This window comes from Aotus nancymaae, unplaced genomic scaffold (assembly GCF_030222135.1).
Source record: "Aotus nancymaae isolate 86718 unplaced genomic scaffold, 86718_ANA_hifiasm-v0.15.2.pri h1tg000030l, whole genome shotgun sequence".
NCBI classification, from domain to species: domain Eukaryota; kingdom Metazoa; phylum Chordata; class Mammalia; order Primates; family Aotidae; genus Aotus; species Aotus nancymaae.
This window is the reverse complement of record NW_026988443.1, coordinates 238,782-263,406: the sequence shown is the minus strand read 5'-3', so window position 1 is coordinate 263,406 and position 24,625 is coordinate 238,782. Positions and strand designations below refer to the sequence as shown.

The 24,625-nt window shown below is 54.3% G+C and overlaps 2 protein-coding genes across 2 annotated transcripts; both read left to right on the top strand.

Moving 5' to 3' along the window:
* Positions 1–1,148: 1,148 nt before the first annotated feature.
* On the top strand, positions 1,149–3,447 carry DUSP2 (dual specificity phosphatase 2). The gene is made up of 4 exons (XM_012444798.2): positions 1,149–1,617; positions 1,701–1,822; positions 2,241–2,460; positions 2,572–3,447. Exons 1-4 carry the CDS (start codon positions 1,230–1,232, stop codon positions 2,784–2,786), a joined length of 945 nt encoding a protein of 314 aa, XP_012300221.1. The 5' UTR covers positions 1,149–1,229; the 3' UTR covers positions 2,787–3,447.
* Positions 3,448–7,860: 4,413 nt separating this feature from the next.
* ASTL (astacin like metalloendopeptidase) lies at positions 7,861–24,227 on the top strand. Its single transcript, XM_012444799.2, has 9 exons — positions 7,861–7,982; positions 8,647–8,772; positions 11,226–11,287; positions 12,525–12,618; positions 13,340–13,457; positions 14,149–14,330; positions 16,716–16,797; positions 16,880–17,034; positions 22,815–24,227. The coding sequence occupies exons 1-9, from the start codon at positions 7,928–7,930 to the stop codon at positions 23,240–23,242; spliced, it is 1,302 nt and encodes a 433-aa protein (XP_012300222.2). The 5' UTR covers positions 7,861–7,927; the 3' UTR covers positions 23,243–24,227.
* The last annotated feature ends 398 nt before the right edge of the window (positions 24,228–24,625 follow it).

Genomic DNA, 24,625 nt, shown 5'->3' with positions numbered 1-24,625 from the left:
GGCAGGGGCAGCTGCAGCTCAGTGACACTGTCCCCACCCACTTGAACTTCTCTGCTTGAGTTTGGGAGTTCATTGCCAACAATTCTTGTGTCTCAGACCCCCCACGCACACCTGGGCCTCACCACATCCGGCAGCAGGGCTGGGGGAGGCCAGGATGGAGAGGATACCCAGGCCCCAGTCCTAGGGCTGCAGTGCTAGTCCTGGACTTTGCTCCCCAGGGGGGCTGGACAGGGAGGGCTAGGGTGGGGGAGGCCAGTTCTATTCTGCTTTTCCCTCTTCCCCTTGCCAAGGTCTTGAAATCCCTGCTAGTCTGGGGAGGGCTCAGAGCGTCAGTGGACTTCCCTCCAGGGCAGGCTTGTGGCAGGGGAAGTGCTTCTCTCCAGGCCCTGGGGGCTTTCCCTGGGCCCAGGAGGAAGAAACTTGGCCCCACTTATAACTGGAAACCGGTCACAGACCCCTGCTTTTCCCCTGAAAGGCCCCAGGACCCGCCTCATTTCCCTTTCGCCCAAGCCCAGGGACCTGGGCCTCCAGGGACTGTGTTCTGGCCTAGCTTGGCCACCGACCTACTGCAAGACTCTGTGTGCTGGTCTCATTTGGGCAATGAGGGCCAGGGAGGGGGAGGAGAGAGTCCCTCTGGTCCAAGGTCTCCAAATAGATGAGAAAAAGGACAGTGTAAAAATCACCCGTGGCAGCAGGCATTTGTCAATATGGTGACAGATTCCTAGGAGGGAAATTCTGGGAGGTAAAGGGAAAAGGCAGAGGGAGAACGGGACTGGGGGGTGGGGGGGTACGCCCGGAGACATCTCTGGCCCTGAGGGAGGACTTGCTTCTGAGAAGCTGGGTTCCCGACGACTGAGTGGCTTGGGACAGGTCAAAAGGTGGGCGCAAAGACACCCTTTGGAGGGGGTGCTGGTCCCTCCAAATACAGACAACACCTTCCCCTCCCTTAGTCGCTGGTCCCTGCCTCCTCCCTGTGTGTTGTCCCACGCCCCGCCTTCCCCCGGAGTCCCCGGGTCCGCCCTGCCAGCGCCCCACGTGAGGGGCGGGGGCGGGCTCCAGCGCCTTCCTGCTCTGCCCTTTTATGGTGCCCCGGAGGCCGGCCCACGGGTACTTAACCCAGGCTGCTGCAGAGGGTGCCTGGAGCTGACCGACCGCTCGGGCAGCGCTACCGCCACGAGAGCTCGGGACGCGGGGAAGAGCAGCAGGAAGAGGAAGAGGCACCGGCGGTCATGGGGCTGGAGGCGGCGCGCGAGCTTGAGTGCGCGGCGCTGGGCGCGCTGCTTCGAGAGCCGCGGGAGGCGGAGCGCACGCTGCTGCTGGACTGCCGCCCCTTCCTGGCCTTCTGCCGGCGCCACGTGCGCGCAGCGCAACCCGTGCCCTGGAATGCGCTGCTGCGGCGCCGCGCCCGCGGCTCTCCTGCCGCTGCCCTCTCCTGCCTGCTGCCCGACCGCGCGCTGCGGGCGCGCCTGGACCGCGGGGAGCTGGCGCGGGCCGTGGTGCTGGACGAGGGCAGCCCCTCGGTGGCGGAGCTCCGGCCCGACGGCCCGGCCCACGTGCTGCTAACCGCGCTGCTGCATGAGACCCGCGCGGGGCCCACTGCCGTGTGCTTCCTGCGAGGTGAGCGCGCCGACCGCCCTTGGCCGCCGCATCCGACCCGGGTCGGGCCTTCCCCGCTGACTGTGCCCTTCCCCTCCCTGCAGGAGGCTTCGACGGCTTCCAGGCCTGCTGTCCGGATCTGTGTTCAGAGGCCCCCGCTCCTGCGCAGCCGCCAGTAGGGGACGAAACCAGCCGCTCAAACCCCAGGGCTCCCTTCTACGACCAAGTGAGTGGAGATAAGAGGTTCTTGTCACTGCCCTCCGCCCTTCCCTCCCTCCCTCCCCACTGCAGGCTGGAAGCCTTTAGGGAAAGAGCCTGCCATTTAGGGATGTGAGCAGTTTGCCCATATACACACCTTTATACGTGTGTGTGTGCGCGTGGGAGTGGGGGGGGCGGATACTGCTGCTCGCGCGTGCCTGTGTGGGTCTATGTATGTCTGCATGTGTATGTTGGGGGCATGAGGGGCCTGTGTGTCCCCGTGTGTCCCCATGTGTCCTCCGCACATTCCTGAGTCCTGTCTCGGGTCAGGAGGACTGGCTGAGGACTCCTCTTGTCTTGGCCAGCCCATGGGGTCTCCACCCGCTGCTGCTCCAGCCTTCTGGGGCTGGGCTGAGAAGGCCTCACCACCCCTCTGCCCCCTCCAGGGTGGCCCTGTGGAGATCTTGCCTTATCTATACCTGGGCAGCTGCAGCCACTCGTCAGACCTGCAGGGGCTGCAGGCCTGTGGCATCACAGCCGTCCTCAACGTGTCCGCCAGCTGCCCCAACCACTTTGAGGGCCTTTTCCGCTACAAGAGTATCCCTGTGGAGGACAACCACATGGTAGAGATCAGCGCCTGGTTCCAGGAGGCCATAGGTTTCATTGGTAAGGGGGCGCCTCTGCCCAGAGATCCCGAGGGGCTCCAGGGGAGAGGGGTGGGGGCACCTATCTCCTGGCACATTTCTGTCTGACATCACTCCCCCGTCTTCCTTGCAGACTGGGTGAAGAACAGCGGAGGCCGGGTGTTGGTGCACTGCCAGGCGGGCATCTCACGCTCCGCCACCATCTGCCTGGCATACCTCATGCAGAGTCGCCGTGTGCGGCTAGATGAGGCCTTTGACTTCGTTAAGCAGCGCCGGGGGGTCATCTCCCCCAACTTTAGTTTCATGGGGCAGCTGCTGCAGTTTGAGACCCAGGTGTTGTGTCACTGAGGTGGCACCCCTCTGCCTGCCTGCCTTGCTGCTCTGGCTCTCCCTGGTTCCTGGGGGAGCTGACTGCGGACTGGTGGGCTCCCCTCTGGGCCAGCACAGACCCCTCACCTCTGGGAAGGCTGCTGCCTCCTCAGAGTTTGAGGAGCCCCCACATGGGGGCTTTAGGAATGCCGGCGTGCTGGCCTTTCCAACCTGGTGCTCTTCTGCTGGGGGAATGAGGCTGGCCCTCATTCGGGGGACCGGAACTGAGGTTGTGTCTGCTCTCTCCCACCCCATCTTCTGGCAGAAAACAACTGAACTCTACGCTGTGGACTCTCCCTAGTCCACCACCATGTTGAAGCCCTTGGCAGCCTGAGAGCTCCAAGGAACAAGCTGTGACAACCAGGAGCCCTGTCTGGGTGGTGGTCCGCCCGGGGCCTGGAGCCTAAGCCCTGTGTTCCTGGGGGAGCTGGGGTCTTGGGAAGTGATGAGTGTGTCATGTTGCATGTGTCCTCTGTGAGCCTTCCACACCTGTGCTGGTGCTGGAAAGTTATTTGTGCTCTGCTAACATTTAACACTCCCTCCCCCGCTTCCTCCTAGCTCTGTGGGCAGGGGTTGGAAACTTAGCACTTTATACAGAACATTGAGGATGTGGCAATAAAATATTGTTTTGTTTAAAAAAACAACAGTCCCCCAAGCGTCTGGTCTCATCTGATGCCCGGGAGCCTTCTTGGACTTCACCTTTCCTTGCGCCTGCGCGGTTTGGGAAGTGGATGGGCAGAAGGGCCAGTGACCGGAAGGGGTAGGTCTGACCCTCCCGCACAGGCTGCCCTGCTGGCCCTGGTTCTTCTACCCTGGGCTGGTGTCCTTTCCCAGACAGGGTCCTCGCTCTGGAGCTGAACAGGGTCATTTCTGAGAGGCTGGCTCCTGTCTGTGACTCAAAGCTGGGCCCAGTGCTGCCCTGATCAGACCCCGCTTCCTTTTCAGAACGTGGAAGGATGTGAATGTGTGCCTGAGGGTGTGGTCCTGTGAGGGTGGGTGGTCTTGGCCTGTGCACTTGTGTGTTGTGCGTGGTGTTCCTGTGGAAGCGTGTGTGCACTCCCACACAAGAGGCACTTCCCAGGCCGTGTGGGCCTCTGCTTCCTCACAGCAGGGCCCCTCGGTCTCCCTATTCTTCTCCCACACCCCGGGCGGCGGGGGGCTCACAGTGGCCCCTGTTCCAGGCATGTCGCCCCATGTCTGGTACAGGACCTGTCACCAGGGATGGGATTCATTGCTCTGCACACCCACTTAACTAGCACATCTTGGTTGAACTTCCAGTTACGGGGCCAGCATAGGACTAAGGTGTCTGTGGAGACCTGAGATGAGGGCTCCACCCATGCCAGAAGCCAAGGGGTGCATGCTGAGGCTGCCGGAAGGGGGTGCTGTGATCTGCCTGACAGCAGGGGTGCTGACGCCTTTGGGGATGGTTGTGCGGGAGCCAGTCCTGCTTCAGGCTCACTGGGACACTCTCGGCCACTCGGGGTGTCATCCAGACAAGGGTTGCCTCTGAACAGTCTACCTCTATGGCAGAGGTCCCCAGGCCATGGGCAGATCCCCGTTAGGAATTGGGCTGCACAGCAGGAGGTGAGCAGCTGCATCAGTATTACAGCTGCTCCCCACGCGCCCTATCGCTTGCATTACTGCCGGAGTTCCACCTCCTGTCAGATCAGCGGCGGCATTAGATTCTCATAGGAGCTCGAACCTGTTGTGAACTGCATTTGAGGGATCTAAGATGCATGCTCCTTATGAAACTAACTGATAATCTGTCACTGTCTCCCATCACTCCCAGAAGGGACCGTCTAGTTGCACGAAAACAAGCTCTGGGCTCCCACTGATTCTACATTATGATGAGTTATATAATTATTTCGTTATAGATTACAATGTAATAATAGAAATGAAGTGCACAATAATGTAATGCACTTGAATTATCTAGAAACCAACCCCCTCACCCCTGGTCCATGGAAAAATTGTCTTCCACAAAACTGGTCCCTGGGCCAGGCACGGTGACTCTTGCCTGTAATCCCAGCACTTTAGGAGGCCTTGGGTGGGTGGATTACCTGAGGTCAGGAGTTCGAGACCAGCCTGGCCAACATGTCGAAACCCTGTCTCTACTAAAAACACAAAAATTAGCCGTGCATGGTGGTGGGCGTCCTGTAATCCCAGCTACTCGGGAGTCTGAGGCAGGAGAATTGCTTGAACCCAGGAGGTGGAGGTTGCAGTGAGCCTAGATCACACCATTGCACTCCAACCTGGGCGCCCTGAGTGAAACTCAGTCTCAAACAAAAGAAAACTGGTTCCTGGTGCCACAAAGGTTGGGAACTGCTGTCTTGATGGCATTCTGTATGCCTGGAAGGGCATACACGTGGGGCAGTGGGCAGCACAGTATGGCGGCTGGTTTTGCTTAACCTTGCTGTATACAGTTTTCTTGTCTGTAAAATGGAGTTTCGTCATTAGCCCCACCTCTCAGCTTGTAGACTTACACAAGTCAATCCGTGTATTGCTTGCACATAGTAGGTGGTCAGAAAATGTTAACTAACTATGGCCCTAGGAGTGAAGTTGATCTGATATGCAGGTGTGCAGGTTTGAGGTGTGCATCTGGACCAGGATGGACACTTACGACGGCTGGGCCTGGGGTCCCCTTAGACCTGTGCCTGGAGCCCGGCACGGGTGGGCACTCACTCTGTGAGGCCGAATGAAGGGTGATCTTTCTTCCCTCTGCTCTCTGAGGGTGGGGTGAGCCACTCCGGTGTAAACTGGGCAGAGCCGGAGCTGCTATCCCGATTTCCTTAGGACCTGAGTGGGTGTCTGTTGGGACCAACTTATACCCCCATGCCCAGCTTGGGGCTCTAAGTCATAGGGGACTTCACACCACACAGCCTCATCTCACCAGCTGGACTGGTGGCCTCTGCTCACCCCACCCTTGGCCCTACCCTATCCCACCCCACCCAATAGCTTGTCATCCAGCAAACTGTCCTCTTTCTTTCTCTTTCCCTCCTTTTTTTCCTATTATTAAATTTTTAAACTTTTAATTGTGGTAAAAAATGCAACATAAAATTGATCATCTTTACCATAATCAAGTGTGTAGCAGTAGAAAGTGTATTCACATCATTGTGCAACAGATATCCAGAGCTTTTTCATCTTGTGAACCCGAAATGTTATACCTATTAAACGATAACTCCCCCTCACCACTCCCCAGTCCCTGGTAAGCTGTGCTCCACTTTCCGACTCTGTGCATTGGGATATTCTAGACACCTCTTGGAGGTAGAATCATGCAGGGTTTGTCTTTTTGTGACTGGTTTGTTTCGCTCAGCAAAATGTCCTCAGACCAACTGCATGTCCTAATAAAGACCCTGTTTCTCTCCCAAAGCAGGGTGATTATTTCTTACCATTATTTTAATTTTTTTTTTTTTTTTTGAGTTGGAGTCTCACTCTGTTGCCCAGGCTGGAGTGTAGTGGCACGATCTCGGCTCACTGCAACCGCTGCCTCCTGGGTTCATGGGATTTCTGACTAATTTTTGTATTTTTAGTAGAGACAGGGTTTCACCATGTTGGACAGGCTGGTCTCAAACTCTAGACCTCAAGTGATCTGCCTGCCTCGGCATCCCAAAGTGCTGGGATTAGAGACAAGAGCCACCACGCCTGGCCTACTTTAATTTTTTTACTGAACACTCATCTTAAGTGGTCAGCCTCATGCACTTCTTGGTTTTTTGAGGGGACCTATTCTTTATTTTACTTATTTTTTCTAGCCTTATTGAGCATAATTGACAAATAAAAGTAGCATATGTTTAAGAGTACAATGTGATGTTTTGACATACACATACCTTGTGAAATGATGACCACAACAGGCTAATTAGCATATCCATCACGTGCATCCTGACATCTGTCAATACCCTGCCCTGGCAGCAGGGTGTCTGCCTCCATCACAGTCTCCCTGTGGTTCCAATTCCTATCTTTTGAGAAGCTCTGGATTGCTGAGAGGTCTTTATGGACAATAGCTGCTGTTCTTGGCTCTGTGGTTTCCCTTCACTGGGTACGGGTGGCTGTGAGGATGTCCCCAAATGCTGCCCAGTGCTGACATGCTCCACCTCTGGGATTTCAGTCCAGGTGGGCCTTGAGTGACCTGGCTCTGAGGCAGGGGTACGGAGGTGGGAGGATATAGGTAAGGAGTTGAAATTTCCAAATCTGTGAAATGGGGATAAATACTGACTGATCATGCCAGCTGCTGTGGGATTAGGGAGGTGGACTTCCTGCGAGGCTCTGAGCATCTGGAGGTTCCACCTTTCCCACGTGGCAGGCTTTTTGGGGTGCAGGTTGCACTGTTCAGTTTGTGAAATTTCCTGGAGCCCTGCGCTTATGATAGTGCGCTTTTCTATGTGTGTACTAAAATAAAAGCTTGTGAAAGTGCAGTGACCTTTCCCTCCTTCCAGAGATACACCGGGAGTGCCTCAGGGGCTCAGGCAGCTTTCCCCGTGTCTAAGCACAGGCAGGGGCAGGAAAGGGTGTCTCCCTAGCTGGAGGGATAGGTCTGTCCCGGGGCTGGGGCCTCAGCTGGGCCTGGAGCAACTTTCTGCGATGTTTCTCTGCCCTCTGGTGGCGGGAAGGAACCTCAGAAGAGCCACACTCCCAAGTGGGCCCCTGTCTTACCCACTGCAGCCAGGAAGGGGACTGGACTGGGGTGGGAACCATAGGTAGGTGTCGCAGGGGCTGCAGGTAGAGGTGTTTGGGGCGGGGCTGCAGGTGGAGGTGGTTGGGGCAGGGCTGCAGGTAGAGGTGTTTGGGGCGGGGCTGCAGGTGGAGGTGGTTGGGGCGGGGCTGCAGGTGGAGGTGGTTGGATCGGGGCTGCAGGTAGAGGTGTTTGGGGCGGGGCTGCAGGTAGAGGTGGTTGGGGCAGGGCTGCAGGTGGAGGTGGTTGGGGCGGGGCTGCAGGTAGAGGTGGTTGGGGCGGGGCTGCAGGTAGAGCTGATTGGGGTGGGGCTGCAGGTGGAGGTGGTTGGTGGGAGCCAGGTGGGAGCTGGAGCAGCTGCTATTTTAGAGGGGGTGGTGGTGCTGGTTCTGTAATTAGGCTTCTGTGTCCTGCTGGGGTTTGGTCTTGCTTGCTGAAGGGGCGGCAGGGCTCTACCATGGAGGGTGTAGGGGGTCTCTGGCCTTGGGTGTTAGGTCTGCTCTCCTTGGCAGGTAAGCTGGCTACCTGGTCCTCCTGCTGCTGGCTTCAGCCTGGAGAAAGCTGGGGAGAGGCCAGAAGGTTGTGGCTGGAGCCTGCATGGATTGTAGCTGAGCTCAGTGGCTCAGAGCACGGAGCTCTCCAGGATTGTTCTAGAAGTCAGCTTCTGGGGGCCAAAGGACAGGCCTCCTGTCCTGGAAGTAGAGGGCCTGCCTGGCAGAAGATGGCAGGTGTTGTACCCCAGACCTACTTGTCTTGTGGTGGGGGTAGACTGAAAGTCCCCATTCCAGCCTGGTCAGGCCAGGAGTCATCCAGGCTGAGCCCATTGTCCAAGAGTCTGGGCTGAGAGTCATGGAGTGGGGTCTGAGGCTGGCCCTGCCTCTGCCATGGGTGTCAGAACCGAGGTCTGTCCTGCCTCTTTCCTTTCTGTCCCTCCTTTACCTCATAGGCGGGACATGTGCCCTTTTGGTCCCACTAAGGGAGCTCCTTCCCTGAGGTCATCTAGACTTTGGCACCAGTTGGGGTTGAGCAAGGAAGCCAGGAAGGCTTCTCGGCTCTGTGCTGGAGCCTACTAGGGGCTGAGTCTTGCAGTCTGATCCCCTACAACCACCCCATATCCTGCTGTCTGGTCTCACCGGTGGGTGCTCCAGGATGTATGTGCCTGTCTGTCTGGACCAGGTATGATCCTAGGAGTGCCCCTGGCCTCCAGCTGCCCAGGAGCCTGTGGTACCAGCTTCCAAGATGGCCTCATCCCTGAGGGAACCCAGGCATCCTGGGACAAGGACATTCCTTCAATTAACCAAGGTGAGGCCACTGCATCTTCTCAGTGCCTGGGGAGGTATGATGTTGTCTATGTAGTGTGAAAACCACACTGAACACTCAGAAATGCAGAACGTGGGAGGAAATGGACCAGCTTACTTTGGGCTCTAAGTGGTTTTTAAGAGATCAGGTAGTCTTGCTATGTTGCCCAGGCTGGTCTTGAACACCTGGCCTTAAGGGATTCTCCTGCCTCAACCTCCCGAGCAGCTGGGACTACAGGTGTGAGTAGGTGGAAATTCTGTGGGCAATAGCTTAAGTCTACTTTTTCTTTTTGTATCTTTCCTAGTGGATTGTTACTTTTATAAGAAAAACTAAGTTCTTAAATGGCCCGATAAAAGTAGAGGTCGTTGGCTCTCTGAGCCTGGGTGTGGAGCTAAGTGGTTAGTTGACATTTGAGAACACCAGCCACCCTGTGCAGGACTGTTTGCAGTTGTGATTAAGAAGTCTGAGGCAGCCGGGGGCAGTGGCTCACACCTGTAATCCCAGCATTTTGGGAGGCCACCTTGGGCGGATCACGAGGTCAGGATCTGCTGGTCAATATGGTGAAACCTTGTCTCTGCTAAAAATACAAAAATTAACCGGGCGCGGTGGTGTACGTCTGTAGTCCCAGTTACTCGGGAGGCTGAGGCTTGAACCCTGGGGGCAGAGGTTGCAGTAAGCTGAGATTGTGCCACTGTACTCCAGCCTGGGTGACAGAGTGAGACTTCATCTTAATAAAAAAATTTGGGGTCTTGCTGTCTGGGAATGTGGGGATGTCAGCTGAGGAATGAGGGTGTATAAATAGCCTGAACAAAGCCAGTCAAAATGGAGACTGGAGTTCAGATGTTACAGCCATGAGGGCTGAAGCATTGGGGAAACAGGGGCAACCCTGCCCTAAGGGTGGGTGAGATCCTACCAGATGTAGCCACTGTAAGATCTGCCTCCCTCTTCCTCCATGAGCTGACACGGCCCCGAACTAGCTAAGCCTTGAGCCCCAGGCACTGCCCCACCCTTAGGTCACCATGAGTGGTCTGGAGGTAACCAGAACCGATGACTCTTCCCTGGCATTGACTGTCAGATGCCATGGAGAAAATTCCCAAATGCTAGTGACTCCAACACCTATCCTATCACCTATGGTGAGGCTCTCATAACAGCTGTCAGTGCCTTGCCAAATGCTCTTGCCTGGGAAGCAACTACCCATCTGTAGCCGCTGTGAATATGGCTAATGCCACACAGCTGTATCTATCCCCCCAAGACTGGCCCTCAGCCAAAGGGTGCTGCCTCAGCCAGAGATGCCTGGGGGCTTCTCCTTCACCTGCCCCGGGTGGCCCACTGTGACTCCTCAGGGACAGGAGTCTGGCCCCTGCCTCAAGGTGGTACAAGTCAGAGGTGCCATTTGTGGTCCGGAGCACCCACGGGATCTGGCTGAGGCTGCGCCTGGGTTCTTCCCTGCCTTCTCTTCTCTCTTGCTTCCCTCACTCCCTCTGAGTCGCTTGTGGGAGACCCAGCTCAGGGAGATGAGAAGCAGATGCAGGCTAAGAGTGGACAGGAGCTTGCAAGAGTCAGTACTTGCCTGCCTCTGATGGTGCAACAAATTTGAATTTGCCACCTCAAGGGGCCTGAATATAACAGATGGGTGGGGAGCAGATGGGGGATGAGGTGAATGGAGAGCCCAGCGCCTGTTCTGAGGAATGTGGCTCAGGCTGGAAGAGGCTGCTGCTTCCTGACAGCAGGGACTGGATTGCATAGGTTGTGGGAGCCATGGGCTGTGTTTGAGCAGGGGAAGGATGCAGCCTGGCTGAGAAGCCTCGCACACTCAGGCTGTGCCACTTCCCTGAGGCCACACGGGCTCAGTGCTCAGGGAACCTCTAGCTCCACAGTCAGGGGAAGGACAGACTCCAGCCTCAGATGCCTTTGTCTCCCGGCCCCCACACACCTGCAGACAGCCCTGCACAGGCTGACATTCTCAAACATCCAGGCTCGGAGAGCCAACGACGTATAATTTCATCAGGCCATTTAAGAACTTACAAAAGTGGCCGGGCGTGGTGGCTCAAGCCTGTAATCCCAGCACTTTGGGAGGCCGAAGTGGGTGGATCACGAGGTCAAGAGATCAAGACCATCCTGGTCAACACGGTGAAACCCCGTCTCTACTAAAAATACAAAAAATTAGCTGGGCATGGTGGTGCGTGCCTGTAGTCCCAGCTACTTGGGAGGCTGAGACAGGAGAATTGCCTGAACCCAGGAGGCGGAGGTTGCGGTGAGCCGAGATCGCACCATTGCACTCCAGCCTGGGTAACAAGAGCGAAACTCCGTCTGAAAGAAAAAACTTACAAAAGTAACAATCCACCAGGAAAGACACAAGAATAGACTTAAGTAGGGACTTGCTTGGCCTGTCCCTTGAGTCAGTGTTCTGGAAGACATGGACCAACAAATGTCCTTCCTTCCCTTTCCCTTCCCAGGGCTCATCCCGGAAGAAACCCCAGAGAGCAGCTTTCTCATCGAGGGGGACATTGTCCGGCCAGTGAGTGCACACGCGGACACGTGTGGGTGCGGATGAGCCCACGGCTGGCCACAGAGGCCCTCTGTGCCCACCTCAGGTGTCATGGGGCCTGATGTGTAAGGGGCATACATAGCTTGATGAAGACCCCTTTTTGTCAAAGTCAGCGACTCTTCTGTTAGGAATAAACTAGCCTGAATGCTAAGGGAGACTGGTATCTGAAGTGCTGGCACAGTTGGCCTGAGAGGGCTTCCTGAAGGAGGAGGTTCGAACAGTTGACCCAGCTTGGTACCCTGCCTGGGGGAGGTGCTTGGACCAAGGAGGAGATGAGCAAGGGTTGGCAGAGTGGCTGGTGGGGGATGAAGGGCCTGGTGGCAGTTGTGACCTGGGGACGGTGGAACAAGGAGGGGTGTGGAATCTGACCGTCTTGGCTGGGGTCGAGGGCCCATGTCTGAAGAGAGAAGGCTGCTGGGGATTGGATTGAGGTGCCTTGCTGGTGGAAAAGGGAACACTGTGCCCAGGGCAGCAGTGCCATATTTTAGGTGACTGGGAATGGTAGAAGGTTCCCGAGTAGGACAGTGACCCAGAGGAAGGCAAGACTGTCCTGTTGGAGGCTGCCACTGATGGCACAGAAACTGGCCCAAGCCTGCCCGGGAACTCCGGGGACAGGGCAGGCCCCTCTGTGGGTTATCCAGCGAGTGCACGGGGAGGTGGTGTGGGACCACCTGGAGAAGAATCAAAAAACTCCTCCAGCTGATGGTGCAGGCACACCGGGGTGCTCTGGAGCCTGGGCTCTGGTTGCTGGAGAGCAGAGAAGAGCGGGCCCGGGTGCTGCCTTGCCTTCACTCCAAATAGGATCTGTCCCTATCATCATCCCATATTCAGGGAAGCTTGCTGGCTGTTCCCCTCTGGAAGGGGCACTGCTCACATGCTGGGGTGGGGCTGCCAGCCCAAGCCCTTCTGATCCAGGCCACCCTGGGCTGCTGGGCCTCCTAGCCAACATCCTCAGGTACTAATCTCTTTGCTTGAGATTGAAATTCTTCCATCATAGGCCAAGGGACTGTCTTGTGCATCAAGGTTCACATAGCTGGCCCCCTTGCCTTTCACACCTCTGTCCCAACTCGAATGGTCCCCCATCCCCATGCACACAGGTCCTGACTCCCACATCTTTGGGTTCTGGTGCCCTGGGGTGTGGTACCCTTGGGGCACAAAGCTTGTGTGGCCTCTGTTCCCAGAGGTTGAGCTGCTGCTCTCTCCTCAGAGTCCCTTCCAACTGCTGTCAGCAACCAGCAACAAGTGGCCCAAGGGTGGTGGCGGTGTCGTGGAGGTCCCCTTCCTGCTCTCCAGCAAGTACAGTGAGTGAGCGCGGCGGGCTCCCTCCTCGCTGCAGCCCCTTCTTCCTAATGCAGCTGTGGCTCTTCTCTTCCCTTTTCTGCTTACACCACCACATCCCCTCCACCTCCACGGAAGCCCTTTTGTTCCCAAAGGTCTCCTGAGTCGGGAGGGCTAAAATCCTGGAAAAGCTGATGGGACAGTATATCTAGGGGGATCTGGTTCTCCTTCAGACCATGCTGTGCAGAGGACAGTGACCCACCCAAGGCCGCACAGCCAGGGTCTGTCTGGGGCCCAGCTTCTTCCCAGCACGACTAGGCTGCCCTTTATTTTTTATTTTATTTTTTTTTGGGACGGAGTCTCGCCCTGTTGCCCAGGCTGGAGTGCAATGGCGTGATCTAGGCTGACTACAGCCTCTGCCTCCCAGGTTCAAGCGATTCTCCTCCCTCAGCCTCCCAAGTAGCTGGGATTACAGGCTCGTGCCACCATGCCTGGTTAAGTTTTTGTATCTTTAGTGGAGATGGAGTTTTACCATGTAGGCCAGGCTGGTCTCGAACTCCTGACCTTGTGATCTGCCCGCCTCACCTCCTAAAGTGCTGGGATTACAGATGTGAGCCGCTGTGCCGTGCCGGCTGCCCTTTCTTGATGCTATTTTGGGAGAGTTCAGAGCTCTGCTTCCAGACCCCCATGTAGAGCTCAAAGAACACCAGGGCTCTGGGGGTTCAGCCAGGCGGTGTCTTTCAGATGAGCCCAGCCGCCAGGTCATCCTGGAGGCGCTTGCGGAGTTCGAACGTTCCACGTGCATCAGGTTTGTTACCTACCAGGGCCAGAGAGACTTCATTTCCATCATCCCCATGTATGGGTAAGTGCTGGGGCCGGGACACGTATCTCAGCTTGCTTCTGTGTTACAGCCCGGAATTAACTTGTCCATTGCCTAAAATCTACTTCTGGGCCATCCTCCAGGGCTCACAGTCCCCCTGCCCACCCTGAGGGGTCTGCCCAATGCAAGCTGGACCTCTAGGGCGGAAAGTGGGAAAGGGATGGGAATGGTGCCAGACCCTCATTTACAAAGCCCTCCTCTCCCAGGGGACTCCATGGGTGGTGAGGAAGGCAGGTTTTGTGGGACAGACAGTGCGTGAGTCATTGAGTCCTGGCAAGTCCCCTAATTTCTGAGCCTTTTCTGACCTCTCTGGGAATGGGAGTGGTAGCAATATCTGTTTCCTAGCTTGTCAGGGGCCTGAGGCAATGTGTGTGAAAGCCTTGGCTCAGGGCTGACCAGGAGGGTGTGCTCACATAGTGAGCTGTTCCAAGTTTATATCAGTTCCTGCCACCTTCCTGCAGCCAGGCTGGTGAATGGGGTCCAGTATGCCCGTTTCACAGAAGTCCAGGCAGTAAAGGGGCTTGGAGGATGCTGGACCTGAGACTAGAGCACAGAGTGGGGCCTGCCTGTTGGGTGTTTGTCTACCTTGTGGTGTTGGGGGATGGAGAGCCCAGGTCTGTGTGTCTGGGGGGATCTGGGCTGGCACTCACCCCTTGCTCTCATTGCCCTGCAGGTGTTTCTCAAGTGTGGGGCGCAGTGGAGGGATGCAGGTGGTCTCTCTGGCACCTGCCTGTCTCCAGAAGGGCCGGGGCATTGTCCTTCATGAGATCATGCATGTGCTGGGCTTCTGGCATGAGCATGCGAGGGCTGACCGGGACCACTATATCCATGTCAACTGGAATGAGATCCTCCCAGGTAAGCCAGGCCATGTGCAGGACAGGCTGGTGCCGGGGAGGGGACAGCTCCTGTGGATGAGGCCATCCATCCTCCCCACCACCTGCCTGCTTCCTGTGGGGAAGGTGGAGGTCCCGCTTCCGTCTGGGATCTGGAGGTGGTCCGGTTGCTGCTCTGGGCCCCAGGCCTTCCTCCACCCACCTGTAGTTATGCCTGAGCTGGGGCGTCACCACCTACTTTGTCTTGATTTTCATCCCTGAACCTGTCCTCTCCCTAGGGATAGGGCAGGCAGTGCCCGTGATACCTGCTTGTTGAGTACTCTAGCAGCGGTCTCATGTGCCAGATGCCACCACCATGGGCCAGGGCTGTGTGACAGCTGGGGGAAGTTGAGCCAAGGCTACACAGGCCAGGTGCTGGGCCACGGGCTGAGGGCAGCACTGTGGGGCTGGGACATGAGCCAGTGGTGCCAGTGTGCAGGAAGAGGAAACACAGACTGTGGCCATGGGACAGTGGAGGCTGGAGGGAGGCAGGTGGACTGTGGTCTGTGCTGGGAGCAGCAGCTGTGTGGCACTGGGGATCAGATCCTGGTGATGGTGGGGTCCCTCCCACTGTGGGCTAGATGGCCTGGTTCAGGAGACAGGAAGAACCCCATGAGGGAGGGGCAGAGGAGGTGTGGGCAGGAGTCTGGCTTGGGGGTTAGAGCCGGAAGCCCTTCTGCAGGTGGAGGGCATCCAGCAAGAGACTTTTCACTGCTGTTAGCCAGGTGAGGCGGCCAGGGAAGCTGCCTGGGCCCAGGGAACTTCCTGGCCCCAAACACTGCTTTCTCAGTGGCTCCCAGCACACACACAGCCACAGAGAAAGGGGTATCTGGGGCACATGGGTAGCACCTCACCAAGGGAAGGGGATGGATACTGAATCATACCAGACTGGGGAGGTAGTAGCAGGGGTGGTGACAAGTGACTCTGCCCCCCAGACTGTGATCTTTCTCAGTGCTCGTGGAACAGTCGTGAAAGTTTACCCTGATAATTTCATGATATGTCATGAAATACCATGAAAAACTCCAACTCTGAAAGTAGACTAATGTAAACACTCTGATCATGATGTAAAGTAGAAACCAGCACATCAAAATCAAAAGCTGTTCCTACTTAGAAATTAAAAAAAAAAAAACAACAAACCTTTCTTTCAGCTCTGGAGTTAAAGAAATTACAGCAATTCTAAAACAAAAATCATGAAAGACTATAGAAAAACCAATGATTTGCAGCTAAAGCAATGCTCAGGGAAAATGTGGAGACTTACGTATCAGTAAAAAGAACAAATTAAGCATTAAGTCAACCCAAGTTCAATGAAAGCAGGAGGGAATTAAAGGTAAAAGGAGAACCTGAGTTGGAAAACAGCACTAATAATTATTCCCAATGATAAAACAGGCTAAAACACCCGGTTCCCCTCATGGGAAAAATAACATATATTTGTATATTAGGTTAATATGTACAGAAACTCTGCTAGGACAGACACATTAATAACAGTAATTAACTGTTGTGGGGTGGGGAGGTGGGAACTGTGGGGGATGGAGTAGGAAACTTCTATTACATCTCAATGTTTGAATTTTGAGCCAAATGAATATATTACTTATTTAAAATTATTTTTAATGAGTTTTTAAAAGGAAGAAATAAGAGCTCGAGAGGCAGCTATGCCAGGCAGGTGGTGGGGTATGCAGGTGCTGGAGCGCTGATCTCCGTGGAGAGAGAGAGCTGCTGTGACGAGGTGGGGTGTACGGGTGGCTGGCTGGGTTTGGGGGAATTGGGGGAGCAAAGACGGAGGGTGAAGCTTCTTTCAGGGTCTCCCTCTGAAGGCAGGAGAGAACCCTGCCCTTCCCAGGCCTGGGGGACCGGAGCAAGGGGGGATGGGCTCCAAATCTGGCGAAGTGTTGTGGCCTGAGGCAGGAAGAACAGCGGACCTGAGGCTGCGGACTAGGGTGTCACCACTGCAGTTGACAGTGTGGCGGATTTTTAAAGCTAGGTCAAGGAACAGACACTTCATCTGGGGCGGGAGGGGCATCTGAGACCCGGAGCAGTGTGTGACCCGTGGTAGCTGTGCGTTACGCGCAGACCAGCCCCGTACAGGGTGAATATGCAAGGAGGAAGGATGGGGGACAGAACTGCTGGGAGGTCATGGTTGGCCAGCCACGGGGTCTCTGTGCCTCCACCTCACCACTGGTACAGGTGGGGGCTCCTCCGAGGACTGGGGAGAGCCGGGCCAAGCCGGGCCGGTACCAGAAGCAGCATGGTAGCTGAGGGCTCACACCCTTAGCTTGGTGAGTTATGAACTCCCAGAAGACACTCTCAGCCCTTGCCTGCCCTTTCTTGCTCGTTATCTTTATATGCCACTAAATCATTTTTGTGTTATGAGGCTTTGAAATCAACTTCATCAAGTCTCGGAGCAGCAACATGCTGACGCCTTATGACTACTCCTCTGTGATGCACTACGGGAGGTGAGGACCCTGCCCTCCTCTCCCTCTGCTTCCCCCAGCCTCTGTCGTGGTCTGGACTCAGGGGTCTCCTGCTGGGTTCCAGGCTCGCCTTTAGCCGGCGTGGGCTGCCCACCATCACACCGCTTTGGGCCCCCAGCGTCCAGATCGGCCAGCGATGGAACCTGAGTGCCTCGGACATCACACGGATCCTCAAGCTCTATGGCTGCAGCCCGAGTGGCCCTGGCCCCCATGGGAGAGGTGAGTGGGGTGGCAGGAGGGTGACTTGAACCTGGAGAAGGCTCCTGTGCTCTAAGGCTGTCAGAGAGGGTGACATGGAGGGAGATGAGGTTGCAGGGGGAGCAGAATGAGATGACGGGGGCTCGCCACGATGACGCAGAACAAGCACTTGAGGAAAGTTAATGCTCACGACTCAACTCTAACCAAAGAGGAATAGGGCTCGCTTGCTTAACCCAGATCAGATAAGAATTAGAAAAGTTAGATACAATTAATTAAAAGTTAGATACAATTAAAAAATCTGTACACCCAGTTAGAAAACACAATTGTTAAGAAGCATACCATTATAATAGCAATAATAAAGGTCCCGAGGAATAAATCTGATAGCTATATCAAACATCTGTGAGGAAAAATAAACCTTTATTAAAATCATCAAAGAATACTTAAATACGGAGAAATACATCCGTTATTGAAAGGAGGGCAATGTTATAAAAATTCAGCCTTCCTAAAAAACCTATAAATTCCCACTCAAAATATCAATTTTGATCTTGATAGTGATTTTTTTTTTTTTTTTTTTGAGACAGAGTCTCACTCTGTCACCCAGGCTGGAGTGCAGTGGCACGATCTTGGCTCACTGCAATCTCCGCCTCCCGGTTCAACCAACTCTCCTCCCTCAGCCTCCCGAGTAGTTGGGACTACAGGTGCCTACCACCATGCCCAGCTAATTTTTTGTATTTTTAGTAGAGATGGGGTTTCACCGTATTGGTCAGGCCGGTCTCGAACTCCTGACCTTGTGATCCACCCACCTGGGCCTCCCAATTGACAGGATGATTCTAAAGTTTTTATAGGAAAACATGAAAGGTCAATAATAGCCAAGACATCCCTGAAGAAAAAACAGGGACTTGGCCTAGCAGATATTAGTCGTATAGTTCACTAACTGTCTTTACATAAATGTATAGCACTGGAGCAAGGCTAGACAGTTGCCCCTTAGAACAGAATCAGATTCAGAAACAGATCCCATTCAGAAGCAGAGTCCTGATAAAGGGCCGTTGATGGTCACTAGGGAAGGACAGTTAAGTTACTTAGTTGTTTGTCTCAGAGGCATTTAGCATCTATTTAAAACTTTCTAACTTCTGTCATGTGCAAATAACTCTGGATGCATAAAAGACACACATGTAAGTGGAAAAACTAACACTTTTTTTTTTTTTTTTTTGAGACGGAGTTTCGCTCGTTACCCAGGCTGGAGTGCAATGGCGCAATCTCAGCTCACCGCAACCTCCGCCTCCTGGGTTCAGGCAATTCTCCTGCCTCAGCCTTCTGAGTAGCTGGGATTACAGGCACGCGCCACCATGCCCAGCTAATTTTTGTATTTTTAGTAGAGACGGGGTTTCACCATGTTGACCAGGATGGTCTCGATCTCTTGACCTCGTGATCCACCCACCTCGGCCTCCCAAAGTGCTGGGATTACAGGCTTGAGCCACCGCGCCCGGCCAACTAACACTTTTAGAAAAAAAATAGTAAGATATCTTCATGACCTTGGGATAGGGAAGGATCCCTTAAATGAGATACAACACTAGTTGTAAAACTAGAAGGTTCATAAATTAAACTATATTAACTATAACTTTGTCCAAAGGCACCAAAAAGAAAATGAATGTACAGGTTACAAATGCAGATTTATTTTATTTTTGAGACAGTTTCATTTTTTCCTCAGGCTGGAGTGCAATGGTGTGATCTTGGCTCACTGCAACCTCCGCCTCCTGGGTTCAAATGATTCTCCTGTCTCAGCCTCACATGTAGCTGGGATTACAGGAGTGTGCCACCATGCCCAGCTAATTTTGTGTTTTTAGTAGAGACAGGGTTTCACCATGTTGGCCAGGAGGGTCTTGAACTCATGACCTCAGATGATCCACCCGCCTCAGCCTCCCAAAGTGCTGGGATTACAGGTGTGAGCCACTGCACCTGGCCCCGAATATTTTTTTTTTCACAACACATAATTTGTATACAAAATACATAGAGCTAAACATTAATAAAAGAACAAACCAGCTGAGTGTGATGGCTCATGCCTGTAATTCCAGCACTTTGGGAGGCTGAGGTGGGTGGATTGCTTGAGCTTGGGAGTTCAAGACCAGCCTGGGCAACATAGTGAGACACCCCATCTCTACAAAAAACAATACAAAAATTAGTGGGGTGTAGTATAAGCACAGGTGTAATGCACCTGTGGTCCCACCTACTCAGGAGGGAGGCTGAGGCATGAGAATCACTTGAACCTGGGAGGCAGAGATTGCAGTGAGCCAAGATTACGCCACTGCACACCAGTCTGGGTGACAGAGCCAGACGCTTAAAAAAAAAAAAAAAAAAAAAAAAGACAAACCACCAAATAGAAAAATGGCAAGAGACTTCACAGACATCTCAGAGACCAAATGGGAAACACACTAACGATGCTCAACCCCAGTAACTGAGGAAATGCAAATGAAGACTACAGTACCATTCTATAGCCACTAAATTGGACATTTAAAAGCCCAATAATACCAAATACTGGTAAGGATGTGGAGTGATGAATGGAAATGCTAGACCCTATTGACAGGAATATAAATGGCTACAACCACTTTGGAAAACAATTTGACATCCTGGAAGGCTGAAGTATATATAACCTCTCACCCAGCTTCTACTCCTAGGTCGTCTTGTGTGCGAGTGCCTCCCGCTCCCCTCACTACCTGCTTTTGCCCCCAGCCCCAGGTAATCACTAACCTACTTTGCCTCTCTGGATTTGTCTATCCTAGACATTTCCCATAAGTGGAATCATAACACAGCCTCTTGTGTCTGGCTTAATGTTTTCAAGGTTCATCCATGTTGTAGCAGGTATCAATAACATTGCTGAATATTCCGTTGGATGGATATGCCATATTCACCAATTGAGGGACACTTGGGTTTTTACTTTGCAGCTATTATGAATAGAGTTACTATGAGCATTTGCATACAAGATTTTGTGTCAACATGTCATTTCTTTTGAGTATACAGCTAGGAATGGAATGGCTAGGTTCTACAATAACTCCATGTTTAACTGCTAAAATATTTTCCAAAGCAGATGCACCATTTTTATTTCCACCAGCAGTATTTGAGGGTTCTCGAGGGTTCCGACTTCTATCCTTGCTATCTATCATTTTGATGAGAACCATCCTAGTGAGTGTGAAGTAGGATCTCATTGTAGTTCTGAGTTGCATTTCCCTAATGACTAGTGACGTTGAACATCTTTTAATGTGCATGTTGGTCTTCTGTGTATCTTCTTTGGAGAATGTTCATATCCTCCACCTGTTTTTTCAATTGGGTTGTCTCTTCTGAGTTATAAAAGTTCTTTATCTCATACCTGTAATCCCAGGACTTTGGGAGGCCGAGGCCGGCGGATCACGAGGTCAGGAGATCGAGACCATCCCGGCCAACATGGTGAAACCCCATCTCTACTGAAAAATGCAAAAATTAGCTGGGCGTGGCGGCGCGCACCTGTAGTCCCAGCTACTTGGGAGGCTGAGGCAGGAGAATTGCTTGAACCCAGGAGGTGGAGGTTGTAGTGAGCCGACATCACGCCACTGCACTCCAGCCTGGCGCCTGGCAACAGAGAGAGACTCTGTCTCAAAAAAAAAAGAAAAGGAAAAAAAAAAGCTCTTTATATATTCTAGACACATGTCCCTCATCAGATGTAGCCCTTAAATGCTTCTCACATCCTGTGTTTTTTTCCCCCACTTTTAAATGATGTTCTTTGAACACCAACATCTTAAATTTGGAAGTCCAGCTGACCTATTTTGTCACTCCTTTTTGGTATCTATGACACCTTTGCCTAACCCAAGGTCATGGAGATTTGCTTCCGTTTTCATCTAAGTCTTAGTTTCAGGTTTTACATTTAGGTGTATGGCCCATCTGGAGTCAACCCTTGAGCATGGTGTAAGGAAGGGGTCCAATTTCATTCTTCATGCAACTAACCAGTTGTTCCAGCACCATGAGACTATTTTTCCCCTACATTTTTTTATTGCACTATTTACAGCTTCTACAAAACCCCTTAAAGAGGAGATGTAGTGAGAAATTTGTGTGTAATTTCTTTTTTTGAGATGGGGTCTTGCGTGCCTCAGCCTCCCAAGTAGCTAGGATTATAGGCAAGCGCCACCATGCCAGCTACGTTTTGTAATTTTAGTAGAGACAGGGTTTTACCATGTTGGCCAGGCTGGTCTTGAACTCCGTCCCTAGTGATATGTCTGCCTCAGTCTCCCTAAGTGCTGGGATTACAGATGTGAGCCACCATGCCTGGCCTTGTGTGTAATTTGTCTAGATGTTTGACTACCATGACCAGGGAATTGGGAGATGGTGGAAAGGCCTGTGGTCAAGGAATGGGTTTCTCAAGATGGTGAGCATGGGAGTGCATTCAGATGCTGGAACCATGACCCGCTGGAGGAGAGGGGTGGATACGGTGGGGAGAAAGGACACCCAGAATGTTTGGAAAAAGGCTGCTGGGGTGGGGGCTGAGGTACTTTCTTGGATCTAGTGGGATGGAAGAAGACAGTAGACCCAAGTCTGCAGGAGGATCTTGAGGTACAGTGATGATCATGTACAGAGATGGGGACCTCTGTTACATAGAGTGAGGTGAGGCTACCAGAGATAGAAAAGGGATGGAAAGAAAGGAAAAGATATGCATCTGCTTACTGGAAAGTGGGAGACAACCTGGTAGACGGGCAGGCCTGCAGGAGGGTGTGCCATCGTTCCAGGGCAGGGAAAGGTGGCTGGGGCTGCCTCCGAGGGCGTGGCTGCAGTGGGGGCCGAGGAGCCTGTGTAAATGGGAGTGGTCTGAAGTGAGGAGGAGCTAGTGTAGGAAGATGTTGGGGCCTGTTCCTGGGCTGGGGAGTGCCTGCAGAGCTGCTACCTCAGTGTGCGCAGGTGGAGGGGGTGCTGCGGGAGGGTGGGGCCAGGGTCCCAGTCACAGGGCTGCCCCGAGGGAGAGGTAGGGACACCATTAGTCCATGCTGGGGGAAAGACCTCTGGCAATGGGCAGCAGTGGTGGTAGCTCCTGGTGCTGGCCAGGTCCGGAGGGAGGCGCAGGCTGTGAGGCTAACAGGACCTGGTCGAAGAGTCACCGGTTGAAGTGTGTTGAGGAGGATTTTGTCAGGGTGGGCTGAGGGAAGAGGCTCCGGGAGAAGCCCTCGCTGCATGAGCAGGAGGATCTGGGATGGGAGGCAGTGCTGGGAGGCTGGGGCCAGCCAGGGAATGTGGGCCTGAATGAGGAAGAGTGTCCGCAAAGAGGTAGGGGGCAGTCGTGATCTGGCATGACAGCAAAGCACGAGGAGGCCCCAACCTACCTCCTGGCGCGGTGCAGTTTGGATGCGGCCATAAGTGCAGGAACATTCTTGGGGAGGTCTTGGGTTTGGGGCAAGCAGTTGGGGGTATGGCTGCGGGCACAGTGGCCTGGGTGGGGGGCCTGGAGGCAGGGCTTTGATGCTGGGTCAGGCGATTTAACTTCCATAGCAGTCTCAGGTATGAATGAGGCAGTGGTGGAGCCTGAGTGGCCTGACATTCTGATGGTGACGTCAGGGGCCAGGCAGGGAGGAGATGGGATGGCTTCATTGTCCTGGTCTCTGATAGTGTAGAAATCTGGGTCTTGGTGGCATTAGGCAGTGGCTTAGCAGTGGCGTGGGTGGGCACCACTCCCATGAGCTGGGCTCTTTGTCCCCATGACTAACAATAAAGTCAGCTCTGGCTCTGCACGGCTGAGTCATGTGTCATCCCATGGTTGTGGACTTGACCTCCTGGCTTTCCTGTTTCAGGGTCTCATGCTCATAGCATTGGTAGAAGCCCCGCTCCAGCCTCCCTACCCCTACCCCTGCAGCGGCTTTTGGAGGCACTGTCAGCGGAACCCAGGAGACCTGACCCCAGTGGTTCCAGCGCGGGAGACCAGCCTGTTCCTGCAGGGCCTGGGGACAACCCACGTGGGTGGGAGTCCCCTGCCCTGAAGAAGCTCAGTGTGGAGGCCTCGGCAAGGCAGCCTCAGACCCTGGCTTCCTCCCTAAGGTCGAGGCCTGGAGCAGGAGCCTCCGGTATTGCTCAGGAGCAGTCTTGGCTGGCTGGAGTGTCCACCGAGCCCACAGCCCCATCTTCAGTAGCAGGAGGCCAGCCAGACCCCGTCCAGGGAAGACCAGCTCTGCCAGAAGCCTGTGTACCTAGAAATCATTTCAGGGGGAGGCCCGGATATTAAGCCTGTGGCTTCTGTCCCCTGGTGGGGAGGACATCCTCTGCCTGGAGGAGCTGGGTGGTCTACCCCTTGCTCCTCTAGGCTACGCCCCTGTTTTCCAACCCCAAACTGCCACCCCATCTCAGAGGGCTGGGCCTTTTCCCCTCTCTTCTCATCATGTTCCCCTAAGGGCTCCTAGGGCCAGGGGGCCTTCTAGCTCTGCTGTGGGGGAAGGGCAGACCTGGCTCTGCCTGCTCTTGAGTTTTTCCCCAGCACTGCAGGATACTGGGGATGGACGGTGACATTCTCCAGGGACAGGTCCTGGAAGGGGTGGGGAAGAAGTAGGTTGCAGCCTGGCAGCACCCTGGAATCCCTCCTGTGGCTGAGGCCTTTCCCCCAGCATGGACTAATGGTGTCCCTACCTCTCCCTCGGGGCAGCCCTGTGACTGGGACCCTGGGAACAGCCTCCCATCCCACTCTACGTGCCCAAGTGTGGGGGATGTTGTTCTGCAGTGGTGTACCCTCCAGCCTGGGTCTCCAGGAGGCTTTGAGAGCCCAACGCACTCCCCTGCAGAGCAGGAAGGTACTGGGCCAAGGGTTGCCACGGTCCAGGAGCAGAAAAAGAAGTGGGGCCCTACCAGACTATACAGTGGCAACCTCAGCTGGCCCCTGAGGCCCTTGAAGACAGGACTTGGTCATCTCTACCCTAGCCTGCTATTCCCTGGAGCTCAGCCAGGTGCAGCCTTGGAAGGAGAAACGGCTGGGATTACCTGGCCTGTCCTCCTTCAGGCAGGCCCCCCTCCTCCTCTGCCCCAGCTCCTGGCTTTCCCCATGAGGTTTGTCCCAGACATGAAGAAAGCATCCAGGGTGCCAGTAAGTGGGACTGGGCCAGAGGCCCCTCAGTCCCCGAGTATGATTTTGGTGGCCTTTCAGAAAGTCAAGGAAGCCCTACTTGGGGTGGAAGAGGGTAGGAGTCCCATGTGTTGGGGGAGGAAATAAAGCCGAGTGTGCTATGCAGAGCTTCCTGCCTCCTGTGTGCCTTTAATGCCCCTTACCCTGTGGGCCCCAGGGTGGCTATCCCACCTTCCAGGGAAGACAGACTTCAGTGAGTGCTCCAGGGGTCCTGGCTGGGAAGCAGCAGGGCAGGGCTGAAGCTTGGCGTTCCCAGGTTCTGGGGAGAGGCTATTTGCCAGCCTTCTGGAGGGTCATGTGCTGGGGCCACACTAGGGACATGAGGATGCACTCAGGGGACGCTGTGGCCACTGCCTTCAGTCTGCCTCAGGTTTCAGCCTTCATTCTGCCTCGGATTTCAGTCTTGAGTCATGAACCCTGAGACTGAACAGCGGCCCAGTCCCATGCATTAGAATGAGGGAAGGCCTGCTCCTGGCTCAGGGAGTGGGTAGGGGC

Coding starts and splice junctions, on each gene's coding strand:
- DUSP2 (XM_012444798.2), top strand. CDS start 1,230: ATGGGGCTGGAGGCGGCGCGCGAGCTTGAGTGCGCGGCGCTGGGCGCG. Junction 1,823..2,240: donor GGGCTCCCTTCTACGACCAA/GTGAGTGGAGAT, acceptor TGCCCCCTCCAG/GGTGGCCCTGTGGAGATCTT. Junction 2,461..2,571: donor GGAGGCCATAGGTTTCATTG/GTAAGGGGGCGC, acceptor TCTTCCTTGCAG/ACTGGGTGAAGAACAGCGGA.
- ASTL (XM_012444799.2), top strand. CDS start 7,928: ATGGAGGGTGTAGGGGGTCTCTGGCCTTGGGTGTTAGGTCTGCTCTCC. Junction 8,773..11,225: donor CATTCCTTCAATTAACCAAG/GTGAGGCCACTG, acceptor TTCCCTTCCCAG/GGCTCATCCCGGAAGAAACC. Junction 13,458..14,148: donor TCCATCATCCCCATGTATGG/GTAAGTGCTGGG, acceptor ATTGCCCTGCAG/GTGTTTCTCAAGTGTGGGGC.